The sequence below is a fragment of the Accipiter gentilis genome, chromosome 4 (assembly GCF_929443795.1).
Source record: "Accipiter gentilis chromosome 4, bAccGen1.1, whole genome shotgun sequence".
Taxonomy (NCBI): Eukaryota; Metazoa; Chordata; class Aves; order Accipitriformes; family Accipitridae; genus Astur; species Astur gentilis.
In genome coordinates this window covers 45,067,547-45,083,249 of record NC_064883.1, presented here as the reverse complement: position 1 = coordinate 45,083,249, position 15,703 = coordinate 45,067,547, and the positions used below count along the sequence as shown (strand labels likewise).

Here is a 15,703-nt window from a genome sequence, read left to right as displayed (position 1 = left end):
CAAAAAGGAGTGTGGAGAAGCTGGATAGAATGGAAAGGAGGGATTTGCCTTAAAGTGAGAATCCTTGGAAAAATTTTGAGAAAATGTCCCTGTGATCACAGGCCTGCAGAGGTCTTTTTGCTGTAAGTCTTGCTACTTGACATCGAGTTATTTTGGGGCATTTACAGATGTCAAAGATTAGAGAGCAGATGTCACACCATTATCTGAAATCCTACTGTTTTATAAAGCACTAGTGTTTTCCACCCTCACCGTGCAAGCACTCATGGGGTAGTTCTTCCAGGCCTCCATACTCAAGTGTTTCCAGCTAACCCTGAGCCATAGGCAATGTTTCATATTAGTTCCCATATGAACTCAAACCCTACCACTACGCCAGAAGCTTTGATTAAGTTCAGCATGATTATATGAACCAAACATTTTGTGGTTCTCTCTCATCGCTAATTACAACCTCCTTTGCGGCGGGTGATACTCCGTAAATAACACAGGAAAGCACCTGGTGAACACCAAGGTGCTGATTCATGGCAAATCTTTTGGACTCAGGCTGGCACTAGTCTGTTCACGTACCCAGAAATTTGCTGATCAGTCTGAAAATGCAGATTATCAAGTAAGTTGCATAAGGCTGTCTCCCACCTCAGAATACTGGAGGGCAACACCTCTAGAAACCTTTAGATTAATTTCATAAGAGTTAAAAGTGAATATCAAACTTTTGGGATCAATAATCAACTTTCCATTTATTCCAGGACAGTGTTTTATGTTGAAGTCTAAGCCTTTCAGAATCAAAAGTTGGGCTGCTATTTTTTTTTTTTTTTCTTTGAAATGGTTTTAGAAAAATCATAAGCCTGGCTTAAAAAATAAAAATACATTACTTTTCAGGTTTCTGAAAATAGCTGCAGCAAGGCTAGAACCTTGTTTGCTTAAGTAAACACGAAACACATGTAAAAGATAGAATTCTGTGCTATATAGTGAGGATGTTTCATATTTGTTTAATTTCCAGTGGAATAGCTGTATATTTCATTTACAAAGACATTGTTTTAGTAGGTTTGTGTGTTCTTCGCTTCTCTGCCTAGATATGTCTGAATTGTGTTCTTGGGCGATAGTACTGCAATATTCACACATGAACATTGATAAGGTAGAAGTCAGTATGCACAGAAATCTCTTCATCCCTTAGTGAAAGCACTTGGTAGATGCTTAAAGCTGGAGTGGGAATTAGAGATAGTCACTGAAAACAATAAAGTTGCAGAGGTTTTATCTGCCTTAGACCCAGCATCTGTGCAGGGCATTGACTGGAGGATAAGGTGATTTTTGTTCACAAGCATGTAAATATATCTATGAAAACACTGCAATTCATTAGGAAATCCTGGCTAAATAGCAGAATGCAATATGTGTTTTGATTACAGGCTAATGTCGTCTTCTTTGCCTTTCCTCTGCTCTTTTTCAGTCTATTATTGAACTCATGCATCTTAAGTGCAAATGTCACGGCCTCTCAGGCAGCTGTGAGGTGAAGACCTGTTGGTGGTCTCAGCCAGACTTCAGGGTCATCGGTGACTACCTCAAGGACAAGTACGATAGCGCTTCTGAAATGGTGGTGGAAAAACATCGAGAATCCCGTGGCTGGGTCGAGACCCTCAGGCCCAAATACAACTTCTTCAAGGCTCCAACTGAGAAGGACCTGGTTTACTATGAGAACTCACCAAACTTTTGTGAGCCCAACCCTGAGACAGGTTCCTTTGGGACCCGTGACAGGATCTGTAACGTCACTTCCCATGGGATTGATGGTTGCGACCTTTTGTGCTGCGGCCGCGGGCACAATACAAGGACTGAGAAACGGAAAGAGAAGTGCCACTGTATCTTCCACTGGTGCTGCTACGTCCGCTGTCAGGAGTGCATACGAGTCTACGATGTCCACACGTGCAAATAAAGCAGGCAAAACCCTTTGCTGGGCTCCAAGTGGAGAAACGGATTTGAGCCTACTTCCTCTGAGGTTGCAGACATGAGAGAAGTCTACTTTTTTGATAATAAAAGAATAAAAACTTAAAAAAAGGCTAAAACTGGTTGGATAGAATAGGTCTAATGACTTCTGGGCTATCCCAAGGTACATCTGGCAGTCACACAAGTTACGCCCAACGATGCCTCCTGTAGGAGACAGCAGTTTTTCAACCAGCCGACAACACAGAGCTGGAAAGAAGAGCATTAGCAAAAGCATGGATTTGCTCTGCTCTCACCCACCTGAAGTGACTCGTGTGATTAAGTGTCCTCTGAAAGACTTGCATCTTCCTAAGTATCTCCTTTTCCCTCAGCCAGGCAGAGGCTGTGTTGGACAGCAGCGCTAAGCTTTCCAAGATCTATCTACATACCCAAGTGGCCAGACTCTGTGTATAATATGAGCAACAAGAACAGCAGCAAAAGAAATAAAAGCAGATAAATTAATGATTTAAAAATAATGCAAATACTCTTTTGCTTTTGCCCTGGAACCAGACTAGTCTACAAATATATAATAGAGCTGTAGAGTGGGCAGGCTCTTCGCATGAACTTTGTAGCATAGTAACTTCTGCCAAATTTGACGCAGGATTCAGTGACACCTGTAGAGAGGGAAGGAAGGAGAAGGAGAGGGAGAGAAAGAGAAAGAACCGCTGATGGTTTCCTACAAATGCCCTGTTGGCACACAGGTGATGTGCACGGTACGGAAAAGTTCAGTGCCTGATATGTGAAGTGAAGAGGACTCAGTGCTTGCATTGAGGAGATAGTCCCACAAATGGAGATGTTGCTCCAGCTGTGGCCCAGTACATGGCTCAGCCAACGAGTCTTCCTTGGAAACATGTGGTGCAGAGCAAGTTTCCTGGGGTTGGACACTCGCTGCTAGATGTAGGACATCCAGCTCCCTGGCATCTCAGCATGATCCCGTAGAGGAAGAAAGGGAAAGTGTTTACCCCTCCCACCTCATTAAAGAATGCCGTCACCAAGAGTGGAAAGTGCACTTAGTCCATCCGCTCTCTGCACCTCACGCAGGCTTCCCCCTGGGCACTTAGCAAAAGCCTTAGACCACAAGTCTGTCGGGAACATGACTCTGAAGGACTGCTTGTCACCCGTTAATTTACATGATGGTGAACCAACCCACCACCACCACTCCCCACAAGCTGGAACAGTTTCAGGTTGAAGCCAAATTTTGTTCCACACCTAATTTCTACAGCCACCTCCTTGGGCAAGTTTGGACACAAAGCCAAATCCCAACTTTGCAGTGCTGGCCCATCTCTGCCGTTCACCTCTGACTCCCGGTCTTTGCATGCTACTCTACTTCTGATTTCAGATCAGGATTGCCAGTTTACAGAAATGGCTCTCACCTCCTCTGTGGGCATCAGGGCTTCCTTCAGCCACACGGGTATCAGGCGTGAATCTCAGCCCATCACCTTGGTATTTACAGCACTGTAACTCTGCCTGAGTTATTCCTGGTTGACACTGGCATAAACGAGTGGCGGATCAAGCATGGAGTCGTGGCCTGGTTAGCCTCAGATGCACTTGTCCTGTGTCCTCTTTGCCTGACTCATACCTTTGGGTTCCTAACGTGGGAAAAGGGCAATGCATTGGCATTTCTTTAATTCCTCTTCAGTACAAGAAGGGAAATGGGGCATGATCTAACTTCCAGTGACCCATACGAGTCTTTTCATGACAAAGTAATCATGGCTAGCTCATACCTGGACGTCTATGTAAAGAAATCAGAGTGCTCTTCTTTCCCTGCATGTCAGCTTATTCCCGGGGAACCAAAGGAGGGAGTATGCAGAAGAGGCAGGGAACAAACTTAATCCCATCAGAGAGAAAACAGGAGGAAATGATGCCTCCGAGGGTTGACTCTGAGTCATGGCGTCTCCTGGGACGACTCTTAGGCTGGTGCAGTTTATGCATCACCCATTTGTCTCAGGGCTGTGCCAAAGGGCACAAGCAAGCTTTGCTTATTGATGGAGGCACTTCTATCAATGTTCTGCAAAAAAAAAAAAAAAAGCTGCAATGAAATGAGAGCAGAGATACAGAAGGGAAGGAAGGAGAGAGGAAGAGATCAAGAGAGACAGAAAAAATGGGGAGAAAACCCATCAATCCTATCTGTACATGTAAACTTTGCACCCAATAGATGGCCACACACCAACTTGTAGAAAGCAATAGATCACTAAAAACTGAGAGAAAGATGGACCAATTAATGGACACATGACTGATTTTTGTAATACAGTCTGGGAGAAAAGGAAAATCTGATCATTATGGCAAATAGAGAAGGAAGCCACTGCAGGAAGAAACTGCCACAATAACCAATATTCAAACACAAGCTGTCAAGAAAGTAAATGCTGAAGAAAACCACATATGCGGTAGAAGATATTGATTAATAGGAAAAGATGGGACAAGGGAAGATACGTCTGATTTACTTATTATGATGCAGTGCTAGCAGCCACAGCGAGAGATGTTAGACACGTCCCACCAGGTACTTCTGTCAGTGAATGGTGTCCCGACAGCAAAGATGCAAATCATTCCAGGTCACGGTCCCTGTCAATCCATTGACTTCGGCAGGGTCACACCCACAACTAATTTTACCCTAATATTTTTAAGCAAGGTGGTTTCAAACTCCTTTTTTTATACCATACCAGTGAAGAAATGGGTTGGAGGATTTGGCTTCTGTGCATGGGAGCTGGACTCTGACCCCAGCCCATCCACAGGACGTTAACATCCACCCTTTCTGCTTTTGCACCAGGACCCAACTTTTGCACCCAACATCACTAGCAGGTGAAGCTCTTTGGGAAGCATGGGGGAACAAAAAAACCAAACAAGGCATTTGCTGAGCAATTGCCTCTTAAGGTAAACAAACAGATTTTGACTGCAGCAGTGGAATTTATTTCATCTGGCCGTGTCATCTAGTCTAAGCTATTTATCTAGTTTTCTGCTAGGATCAATGGCAAGAAACAAATGAGTCCAGAAGGTGATTCACTATAGCCTAGGATGGTATCTAAGCTATGTTTGGTAAATTGCCCTCTGAGCGTACCTCTTTCTTTCCTCTGACTTTAGCTGATGAGCTCATAGTGATGATGAGCTCTTAGATGGGTACAGTCTGATGATGTGAAGTCCACCATGAGTCAAGGAGGTGAAGCTACAATCTGATCATCAGCTGAGATGGGCTGGAAGTTGTACTCCTTCATTCAAAGCTGGGGTCAGGCTTGAAACGTCTCAGTGGTTGGGGACTTCCACCCCATTCAAGGGATTTTTAACGAAGCCTATGCGTACTTCTTTGGTTTTATTATGTAATTAGTCGTCTGCCATGGTGACATAGCGTAAGGGGTTGAGCGGCTGCTACTAAAGTCAATGAAAAATGCCTGTGTGAATTCTGTTAATCACCCCAAGTGCATCTGAGGGTCCTAGTCCTGGGTCTGACTCTGCCCGCCCATGAGGAGGGAAGAGAGAAAGCCTGCTAGGGATCTGGGAACATGCTGAGTGCACATGGTAGGTCTGCGTCCGACCCCACGGCTTTGGAGAAAGGACTTGGGCCATCACTTCCTCATACACATGAATTCAGGAAGTGTCTTTGGAAAACTAAGATCCCGCTCCACTGCCTACACTAGATGTCTCAAGTCAGGGTTGCCACTGTACTGGTGTGAAAGATTGAGTCAAAGACGAGTGAGGTGCCATCCCTCCCTATACATCAACATGCCTATACTGGGCCTCACTTAGGAGATGGTCTAAATACAACCCAGAGATGTCTTCTGCCTCAGGTTCTCCCATGCTATGAAAATGGTAGGGGAGACTTAGAGTTTCACTCAATAATATAAGCGTCTGTTGACATTGTAGGTGCCCTATAACATCCTATTGGGATCCAGCTGTTGCTTCAGTGACTTAGGACTCCCACAAGTCTTAAACCTGGGCAGATGTGTCAGAGACTGTAGGGCGTCCAAATGACATGAGATGCCTATGTGTAGACAGTTGAATTGTGCACTTGCCTGGAAATGGTTTTCGGTCAAAACTTCCCCTCCACCTCAGTTGAGCTGGGTAATGCACCAGTCCATAGTCAAGAGGAAAAGATCATTCATTTCCCACAAATGGGAGCTGGCCAACTCAACCTCCATGATCCATGGTGCTCTTCCCTTCAGTCTTCACTTCTGATGAGGTTTGCCCTCAGGCAGATGGTTTGTATCAGGGATGTGTCTGGCAGTACCAGGGAAAAGAGAGAAGATATCATCCAACCAAGTAACACAGATGTAAAAAATAAAAATAAAAAAGGAACATAATTCCATCTTCTTACATGCTGCTATCCAACCTTTCCTTTAGCTGAACAGATGGGTTTGATGGGCCCCATCAGTTCCATATCCAACCTCATTAAAGACAGTGGAGTTACCTGCAAAGGGTGAATTTGGCCTCATCTCTTTTCTTTCTGTGAAAGAAATGGAAAGTTTAGGAGTTTTTTGTTTTCTTGTTTTGGTTAGTTTTAGAATTTGGGGGCTTCTCTTTCTCAGAGAAAAGAAAAACACGGGGAGGGAAATGCGTGACATTTTCTATTACTTGAGCCTTGATGTATCTCTTTTGGCTAAATGTCATGCTCAGCACTGACAGTCTTCTCCAAAGCATTTTGAAGTCTCCAGAATTGTTTCCACTCCTTACGAGGGACTTCATGTGCAGAACTAAAGCAGTCAGGATTTAATCCTGGGAGGGGACTGCAGAGACAACCACACCTCAAAATGCAATATGGTACAGAAATCTCAGAGTCAGCACCAACCACATCAGCCCTGCAGACAGAAGTGCTGTAGTCTTAGCTGAGCATTGCAGGATTTCTGTATTAGCAAACCTCAGAAAGCAATTTCTCCTGCCACTCAATCTGAAGTATTTTTGGTGTTTTCAGTGCATTCAGATACATTGCCACAGAGATGTCCATGGATTATAATACATTTGTCATGTGTGTTCAAATCTTTGTCATGCCCCTATTCTTAAATTCAAATACAAGAGAAACGCTATGATCTTTTGGTCACTTTTTTTTTAGCTTCAAAGAGACGTTTCAGTGCTGAAAATCTGGGGTTTGATGTTCCTGGGGATATTCAGGGTTACAGCATGAGCACTCTGCAGGAGCTAGGAGTTGTGAATCCAGTCCTAGGTTCTGCATTATGGAAATTACTCCAGGCTTCCCTTGATGCCTTAATGATATTGCTTTGGGAAGATAAAACAGGGCCATGAAAAGGCACCAAATCAAACTGCCCTGGAGACACCAGCCATTGCACCTGGTTAAATAGGCTGCCCATAGGAAAATGACTCCCAGCTCTTCCAGAGACCTGCTCCAGAGCTGAGGCTGCTGAGAAGCCAATGCTCTGCCACCAGTGGCATAGCGAGTGAGTGGGGTGTTCGCTCAGAACTATCAGTTGTGTGCCCAAGCAGCTGTTTGGATGAGAACCTGTAAAGAGAGCATTAAACGATGGGAGAGAAGGCGGGCTGGGAAGGAGGAGACCCATCTCTTCTTCATAGCTTTATGTCTCCTATTTTGTACCTCTCTCCAAGCTAAATCTTGCCTGTTATAGTAGGGACTTCTTAGTATGGGAGGATCTCTTTTCTAGATTTCCCCTCTCTCACTGGGCAGGAGCAGTGGGATCTGGCTCGCTTTTTGCTGAATTGTTTCCTTCATGGTTTAGCCCCCCCCCAATCCTTGTTTCCTGCCCTCTCGTGTGTGCTCCAACAAAAACTGCTGATCTGCAGTTTATCACTACTCAGCAAGGGGACAGGACCCTCCTGCCTCAGGCCTCCATTGACTGCTGCGGGGTGCAGATAGTCCTGTGTCCTCCATTTTGAGAAAGGGGTGTTTAGTCCTCATTCCTGACCCTTCCAGTATCTTCATGGACTTGGGCAAGTCATTCTGCTCCCACTTTGCTGCACTTTCCGGAGGTGTCTTTGGTGCATTTCCACCTTGGAAGGGGAGATTTTTTTCAGGCACAAACGAGAGGCCAGTAGTTAACTCCCAGGCAGTGGTACGTAGGGTGGTATTCAGAATACAAAGTGAGATGCTTAAATGCAGGTATCTACATGTGAGCTAGGTGCTTAAGCTCCCATAAAAGCCCAATGATGGGTTCCATTTGCCTAAACACAGCATCTAGGGCTGAACTGAATTATTGAAGATAGGTATCTAGAGCCATTCGGGATGCTCCAGGGTACCCCACTGGCTTTTAGAAGCTACTCTGGAAGAGTGTGGGCTTTCCTTAAGTCCCATGACAGATCTGCCAGCTCCATGCAGATGCTTCAGAAACTCCAGGGCATCTCAGATGGCAATAGATGCCTGTGCACGAGCAACTCAGTTTTGCTCCTAGTCAACAAGCAGTGGAGGTTAGAGAACAATTCAGCTGGCCAAATGTAAGTGTCCACTGTAGGGCAAGCTGAACCGCTCTCTGAACTCCACTGACTGTGCTGACTAGATCTCCATCAGATATGGGTGTTTAAATGTCTAACTCACATGGAGACACATGTTTGTGGACATCTACAAGTGCATGTCTTAATCTATGAGCTGGATCCCACTCCAGATACCTAACTTTCATGGTTTTAGAGACTTTAAGATGGAAAACTGCATGGGCTCAATTCTGCTCTCACTTAAACTGACACAAATCAGAAGGCATCATTTCCATAATGCCAGACTTACAAGTGTATCAAAGGGAGCAGAGGGTGGACCTATTCTGTAGGAATAATTGGTTGAATCCACTTTACTGACTGGTATGTAATATATTTGACCCCAAGGGAGCATCTCTGCTCTTCTTGTTGGTGAGCACATAACGAAAATGGACAAGTCCCACCAAGTCATCTACAGGCAAAATCCTGCTGTTAAGTGAATACTATCCAGATAGAGAAAGCTCCTGGAGCACAGCAGTCACAAGGGTCTTTTCCACATGACTTGGTCTCCTCCTCTGCCTCTGTAGACCTTGCTTTTCTTACACATGTTCTGTGGACCAAGGGAGGTCTTGGACAGCCCTGCGTGGAAGTGGAGAGTGGGGAAGGTGTGAGGAGATGCTTTCCTCATTTTCCTTTCTTTTCCAAGTTTCTTCTTCTTATTTATTAGTATTTATTTATTTCTTACTATTCATTCCACTCCACCAAAAATCCTGAAGGCATGTCTGCTACAGACATAGGCTAGCAAGCAGCCAAGTATCACCCATGGTTTTGAGGGAAGGCACCATCTTGTCAGAGCTCCTTCCCAACATGCACTTGCCACCCGCTGCTATCACTTGGAAAGCACAAGAGGCCTGAGTCTTTCCAAGGCAGGTTCCCAAAACCTCCAAAATCCTCCTGTGTGTGATGAAATCCTCCCCAGTGAAACCCTGGCTCCCACTAGTGTGCTTTCCTCCAGACCTGGTTGCCCCACTGCCCTCCTGTCCCCGGCTGACTGCAGCTCAGCCTTACGCCTCTTAATCTTGGTGGAGACCCACTCGATCTATCTCTTACGGCATCACTTTCTGTCACTCCCAGGACAAAACCTGCCCGAACAAGACCTGTCGTAGCTTTGGACTATCTGACGAGCCCACAAGCAGCGTGGAAGACATAAAACTCAGACCTGTAGCACCCCAGGGGATTCCCCCATGGTACAAAACATGCTTGTCCGGCAGTCAAGGACAAGTATCTTCTTGTGGGTGGGTTTTTTCACTATTGCTTTCCCTTCCCACAGACTGTCTGCCTGATTACATCGCCTTCTTCAAAGCTACATCACTGTCTGTAACCCTTCCCCAGCCTGCCCCTGCCCTCACCCCACCTGAGCACCCCTTTGTACAGATTGCATGTACGATACAACCTGAAATTCCAAAGCTATTGTACAAAGTAGGATTGTCACCTTTTTTTCCTCAGTATTTTGTTAAGTCTGATGATTTTTTTATGATTATTTATTTTATGAATAAATGTATATATTAGTAAGAGTATATATTTGCGGAAATAACTCATCGGGACAGTGTTGTTGCTCTGCTGTTGTGCTTGTGACCTCATTGGCTTTTACCCTATTTTCTACTGACAGCACACTAGCGATGTCTTGTAACTGTTTTTTGTTACCAGTTAAGTTTGATAGATGTGTTAACTTTATAATGAAAATTAAAAAAAAAAAAAAAAAAAAAGCGCATTAATTTTAACCTGTGTTTGGGTATTTTTCTCACAGTTCCACAGTTCTGATGGGATGGTATTTCATATCACGGGATGAAATATAGCTGGGGAGAAGTAGGGAACAAATATGTCTTCCTCTTTTAGGACTTCCAAAGTTGTGTGCTTTGGAAGAAGAGATGCCACCTGAGCTGGCAGCATTTAACCCATGCCCAGCTGCTGTGGTAGGTGACAACTCAATTATGAGTGAAACATAAACTGCCACAAACCCATTTCTCAGCTGAGCATCACTGGGACAGTGACCCAGTTTCCCTCCAACAGTCTGGCTGCGATGTAAAGAAAGGTGGCCAAAAGACACGCATCTTGCTTCAAACATGGCGAGGACAAAGCCCAACCACACAGCTACTCACAGCTGAGAGCTGGTACGTGGTGAGCCACTACCACTTCAGCCTGTGACTGCTAGAAATATTCTTTCTCTGGAGCAAGAAAAGCCCTACAGGGGCAAAACGTCACTTTGCACAATGCCCCTGGAAAGCTCTAAGAAATTTTGTGTTGCTTGTGCCATTTCCTTTCATTTTCTTCCTCTATTAGTACTTTATGTTGGGAGCTTGCTGGGCATAGTCATGCAACCACCGAGGCTGTAATCATGCTGGAAAAGTGAACAGATTGCAGGGACCAAGCATCAGGATACAATTAGGGGGAGACACTGCTGACAGGCAAGTTGGGGGAACCCATGTTGTCCCTTTCATTGGAGCCTTCCATGGCTGGTTTTCCATTGCACCTACCATGGCTAGCATGGCCTGTGTGCAGAGAAATCTGCTCTCAAAAGAAACCCTGTAACAGCCTTTCCCATTTCTCTGTCCTTAGTGAGGAAAGCTATCGTCATGAAACGGGTTCATTTGATTCAGAAAGCAGCACAGCTTCTCTTCAACACTTTCAGTTTGACTGGGTTGGCTGCAGAGGTGATGGGTTGGTTGCAGAGGTGATGGGTTTGCTGGAGAGGACACAGCTGCAGAAAGACAGGGCAGCATTTCCACAGGCTCTGTGTCTGTTCACCTCCCACCCCACTCACACAAACAGAACTGACAGGTCTTCTTGTCGCCTTTGCTATTCACTTAGGAGAGAGTCAAGCCACTCAGCTTTATTCCTCATAGACCAGGTGTCTCCTCTAAAGTCATCCTTGATGACTCCTTTATAGCCAATGGAGAGATTTGAGCCCATCCAAAGATTTATCGCGCTTATTTAAAACATAGACCTTAGTTGGTATAAATCACCTCCCAGAGACATCTGTTTTTCTACAAAGACTCTAAATGAGCACACCTATAAACAAAAAAATCACCTTTCCTATGAGAATGGATTGGGAGGCAAGTAGCATACTGTGATGCCCCAGTCAAAATATCCCCCCCGCAAACACACATCCACACCTTGCTTTGAATGACACAGGTCAAACACCCCGGAGAGCTTTCAGCATACCGGACTCAGCATAGTTTCCAGAAATAAATGATAAACATTCTTATTAAAGAGCACTTGAGATAAGCTTATTTGTTAAGCTGTGTTGCCTGCTTCACCAGGTTTGAGCAAGAGCCCTTTTCTTTTTTTTTTTTTTTTTGGCTTAAAGAAGAAAAACTAAGAAATGAGTGGACACCTCAGTTGCTCTTACCTTATACATGCTATTAACCCTTCCAGACCCTTTTATGAACTGAAGAAGAAAATCTGGTGTTGATAACTCATTGCTGCCCTGTGACCTACACTTTTCATCATTAGAGAAACTGTAGAAGTCCTCTCATTTGCAGAACAGTCCTTTTCCCCTCTATAGGTAGGCAGCACAGCCTAACTATGGTCCCATTTAGCCATGGCAATGGGCTTTGCTCATGGCAACCCAGGTCACAGAAGTCACCAAAAACTGTTTCATTACCAAGTGGCAGCTATTTGATACGCAAAACCAAGGGTCTAACCTCATTCCCATGCATAATTTAAGGATTGATGTGCACACAGGTCTTGATGCAAAGAGGTAATTAGGCACCTAACTTCCTTGTAGTCAGCAGAGTTGAGAGCTCCACGTTTCTTTGAGAAACAGTGCACTAAATTTGGCTGAAGGTTTGGTTCCCAGAAAAAAATCGGTACTGACTACCCTACTCCCAAGCAAAACCGTGCCCAAGTTCACATGTCACATTGCTTGTAGGACTACATCATGTCTCCTGACTGCTTTCTATGCACGAGCTTCCCAGTCACATACAAACAGTAACTCAAACCAGTCTGGGATGTGCCAGATCCATAGCACATGTGCAAATTGGCCCGTACATGCAGAATGAGCTCAAGGCTTCTGAGAGCCCCCAGAGTCCTTGTGCACCAGTCTGGTGGAACCAAACCACCCACAGTCAGACAAATCTGCATGTGAACAAGGCATCCAAAGCCTCCACAAACTTGCAGACTTGCCACACAGGCTTCACTGATCACAAGGAGTGGGATTCAACTCACAGATTCAAACACACAAATGTAGGTGCCCACAGAACCACAAATAGGCATATCGATGCCCTCTAGGCATTTCCATCTGGAGTATTCTGCCTGTCCTCCAGGTGCTGTTCCAGAAGCACCACGGGTCTCCTGCAAGTTTGTGTCATGTCCAACAGCTCCAGGAAGATGTCTTGGATACCCCAAGACATGTCAAAAGGTACTAGATGCTTTAGCCAAGTGAATTGAGCCCAATTTGCCTGAATTTGAGGTCTGACTTTCAAGTTCCCTTTATTGTTAGTAAAGTCTAACAAGGGATTCATTACACCATAAGGTCTGAGTGCTGCCTTATATCACTTAGGGCACCTGCAATACCATATGGGCTTGGCATATATAATGCTACAGACCCTTTAGGAGACCATGTCCTTCTGGACTGGCAGGGGGATACCCAGAAGATTTACACTAAGATACTGTAGATGGTACCAGATACCTGTGTTTAGGCAAGCACATTGAAAATTCAATCTCTACTGGTTGTAATGGAAGCTTAGACTCTCCGAGCACATGTAGGCAGCACACTACATATTGCTGCCTAAATTTAGATGTGTTAATCTGCAAGTTGAATCCAGCTTGAGCAATCAGTCATTGGACAGCATCCTTTGAAGCTGCAAAAACCAGCTGAAAGCAATTCCTGACCAGCAGCTAACCAGGCCATAAAGAAATAAGCTGTGATCCAATATAATTTGAAAGCTTTGCCATCTCATTGCTACCCAGCCTGGCTTTGGAATTTGCTTACTGATCTCTTTTATTTGCAGGTGTGGATTTTTTTTCCCCATCGTACAGTCATTTGGAGGCACATAGCCAGATTTGCATTCCACAGGGCTACAATCCGGTCTGGGATTTGCCTGCGAGTGTCAACAGGTGAAGTGTTAACTAATGAACTTGGTGGTAGTGTTAAGGTGAGGTCAGCTCAGTTTCTCTGCGAGTTGGTTTCGTGCAAGGACAGCAAGGTTAAATAGACTTTAACAGTGATCTAAAATGGATCTGTGCTCTGGACCTGGCCCTCTGAAACCTTGTTCCATTCTCCCTCGTTTGGGCACATCACAACACCCTAAATTTCATCTGCTTTCTTGTCAAAGAGGAGGGGCAGCAAGGCTGTGTTGAGTAGGTCTCACCAAGCACCTGAGCTCTGAGAAATAAAGGGGCTCTATGATATTTTTTCCTGCGATATGTGAGGCCATGGTCATTCTCGATTCCGCAGCACTGGTGTGCGTGGGAAACAGTGGTGGTAGTGGTGTGGTGCCAACTTGTTATAGTGAGAATTTCTTTCATGCAGGCATCCAAGGAGAGTCTTGAACCTGTTTTTTCTGTCCTAATCAATGCTGTTGGGTTATGCAGGCAGTGTCTTTCATCCTGGGAATATCAAGGTCTTTATGCAAAATGGGATAGCTTCAGTGAGAAAAGTATCCCACAACAGCCACACAGCAAGGACAACTGGCAGCATATGGAAATCCAAGTGCAAGCCTCCCCTCCCTATCAGAGACTTGAACCTACAGCCAATATCCTGGCTGAGTCACCAGCCATTTCTGAGTGACTGATAGCTCCAGTCTAGTCTTGAGCAACCTCACCGGATTCTGTTTTCAACAAACTGCTGCTTTCCAGAGGAAAAATGCTTCCTCTGAAATGGCTGCTCCCTCTCTGTTCCTCACACCACTCCCTCACAAACGATACACCTGAATTCCAAGTGCTCTCAAAATTAAAGAAGTAACTTGGGTCCCACCCAGTCTTTAGACCCAAGTTCACAGTAAAGACTGCACAGTAGCCTTTGGCTAGTCAATGTGAATGAAGACGGGTGAGTTTTTTGACACAGACTTATCCCTTTGCATGCAGACTATGATGAGACACAACCCCTTCAAACATTGAACGGATGGTTTTATCTTCCACAGTGCTAACAGGCCAGAAGAGCAGACTGGACTTTGCAGGAGATTTCTCTCAAGCATGCTTTCTGCAGTGTCAGTTGGGACAGTAGAGTGTCTCAATGCAGTGGAGATGGCAGGACAAGTACAGATCCCTGAAGTGGGTAAGGGAAGGACTTTGGCTGATATTAACAGCTACATCAATAATCACACTTGTTGCTGGCTCAAACGTGGAGTGGGAACACCATCCCCCAAGCACTGCAGTCACCGAGAAGGAGTTTGGCACATGGAGGGCTGGCAAGGAGCTAACCTTTAGACTTGTTAATGAATGACAATTGAGTGGTCCTCAAGAGTTTTGAATAAGTTCCCTGCCTGCCCAGCTGCTCTTACAGGCTGGCAGGGACTGCTCGACCCACCTCACCTTAGCAGCAGTTGTTGTTCCTGCAGGGAAGAGGAAGGTTACACATTAAAAAGCAGCAGACACTCCAAATTCATATGGAATAAAACACAACCAAAAGGCTGGCTGCACGAGTTCGATAAATTATTTTTTCCTCCCCTTTAATTAGAATGTTTCGATATCTGAGGAACACCATGAGATCCAGGTGTTATTGTTGTTATGATAGTTTCAGTCATAATCATGCTCCTTGTCTTGTGACGGTGTCTTTGGTGCTCATCACGGCTGAAGACCACTCGAAGCGCTAGGTGATGTACAAGTACAGAACAAAACGGTGGACCCTGCCCTAAAGAACTTCCAATCTGAGTGATCTGTTTCTACCTAACCCTCTTTACATCCATCAGTGATGCTGATAAATAAAAACAGCTCCTAGCCATTACTGTAGGCTGCCTGAGCCAGTTTGCCTGTAGACACAACAACCATACCCAAGGAGGCCACAAAGTTGTACGTATCAAACAGATGTCTTGCAAGTCATCTGAATGCAAAAATAACATCAAGTTATTAACAGTAACAATGTCTGGCTTAACTAGAGAAAAGTGAGGTCCACCTTTTAGCATCATTTATCAAATGTGTCATGCCAAGGAAATTACTTTTTTCACTTGCAGCTTGGAATTAGTACAAGCCAATAAAAAAGTTACAGTTCAGCTAGCTCACCAAGCATGTGGTTACACCTTGCTGGCATAAAGAAGGTGGGAACTGCCCTGTAAGCAGAGGCCATAGGGTGCAAGCTGGCATGATCTGCAAAATAAATCCTTGAAGAAGCCAGGCCTGGGGAGAAAACAGGGATGAGAGGTGAATATAGAACAAATATCCACCA

At 44.9% G+C, this 15,703-nt stretch overlaps 1 protein-coding gene across 1 annotated transcript in view; it reads left to right on the top strand.

The window, feature by feature from the left end:
* WNT3A (Wnt family member 3A) overlaps window positions 1-1,915 on the top strand; it is an 86,468-nt gene extending 84,553 nt beyond the window's left edge. The window contains exon 4 of the mRNA XM_049798879.1: window positions 1,436-1,915. Within this exon, the coding sequence (XP_049654836.1) occupies window positions 1,436-1,915 (480 nt within the window). The remainder of the gene's footprint in view (window positions 1-1,435) is intronic.
* Window positions 1,916-15,703: the final 13,788 nt, after the last annotated feature.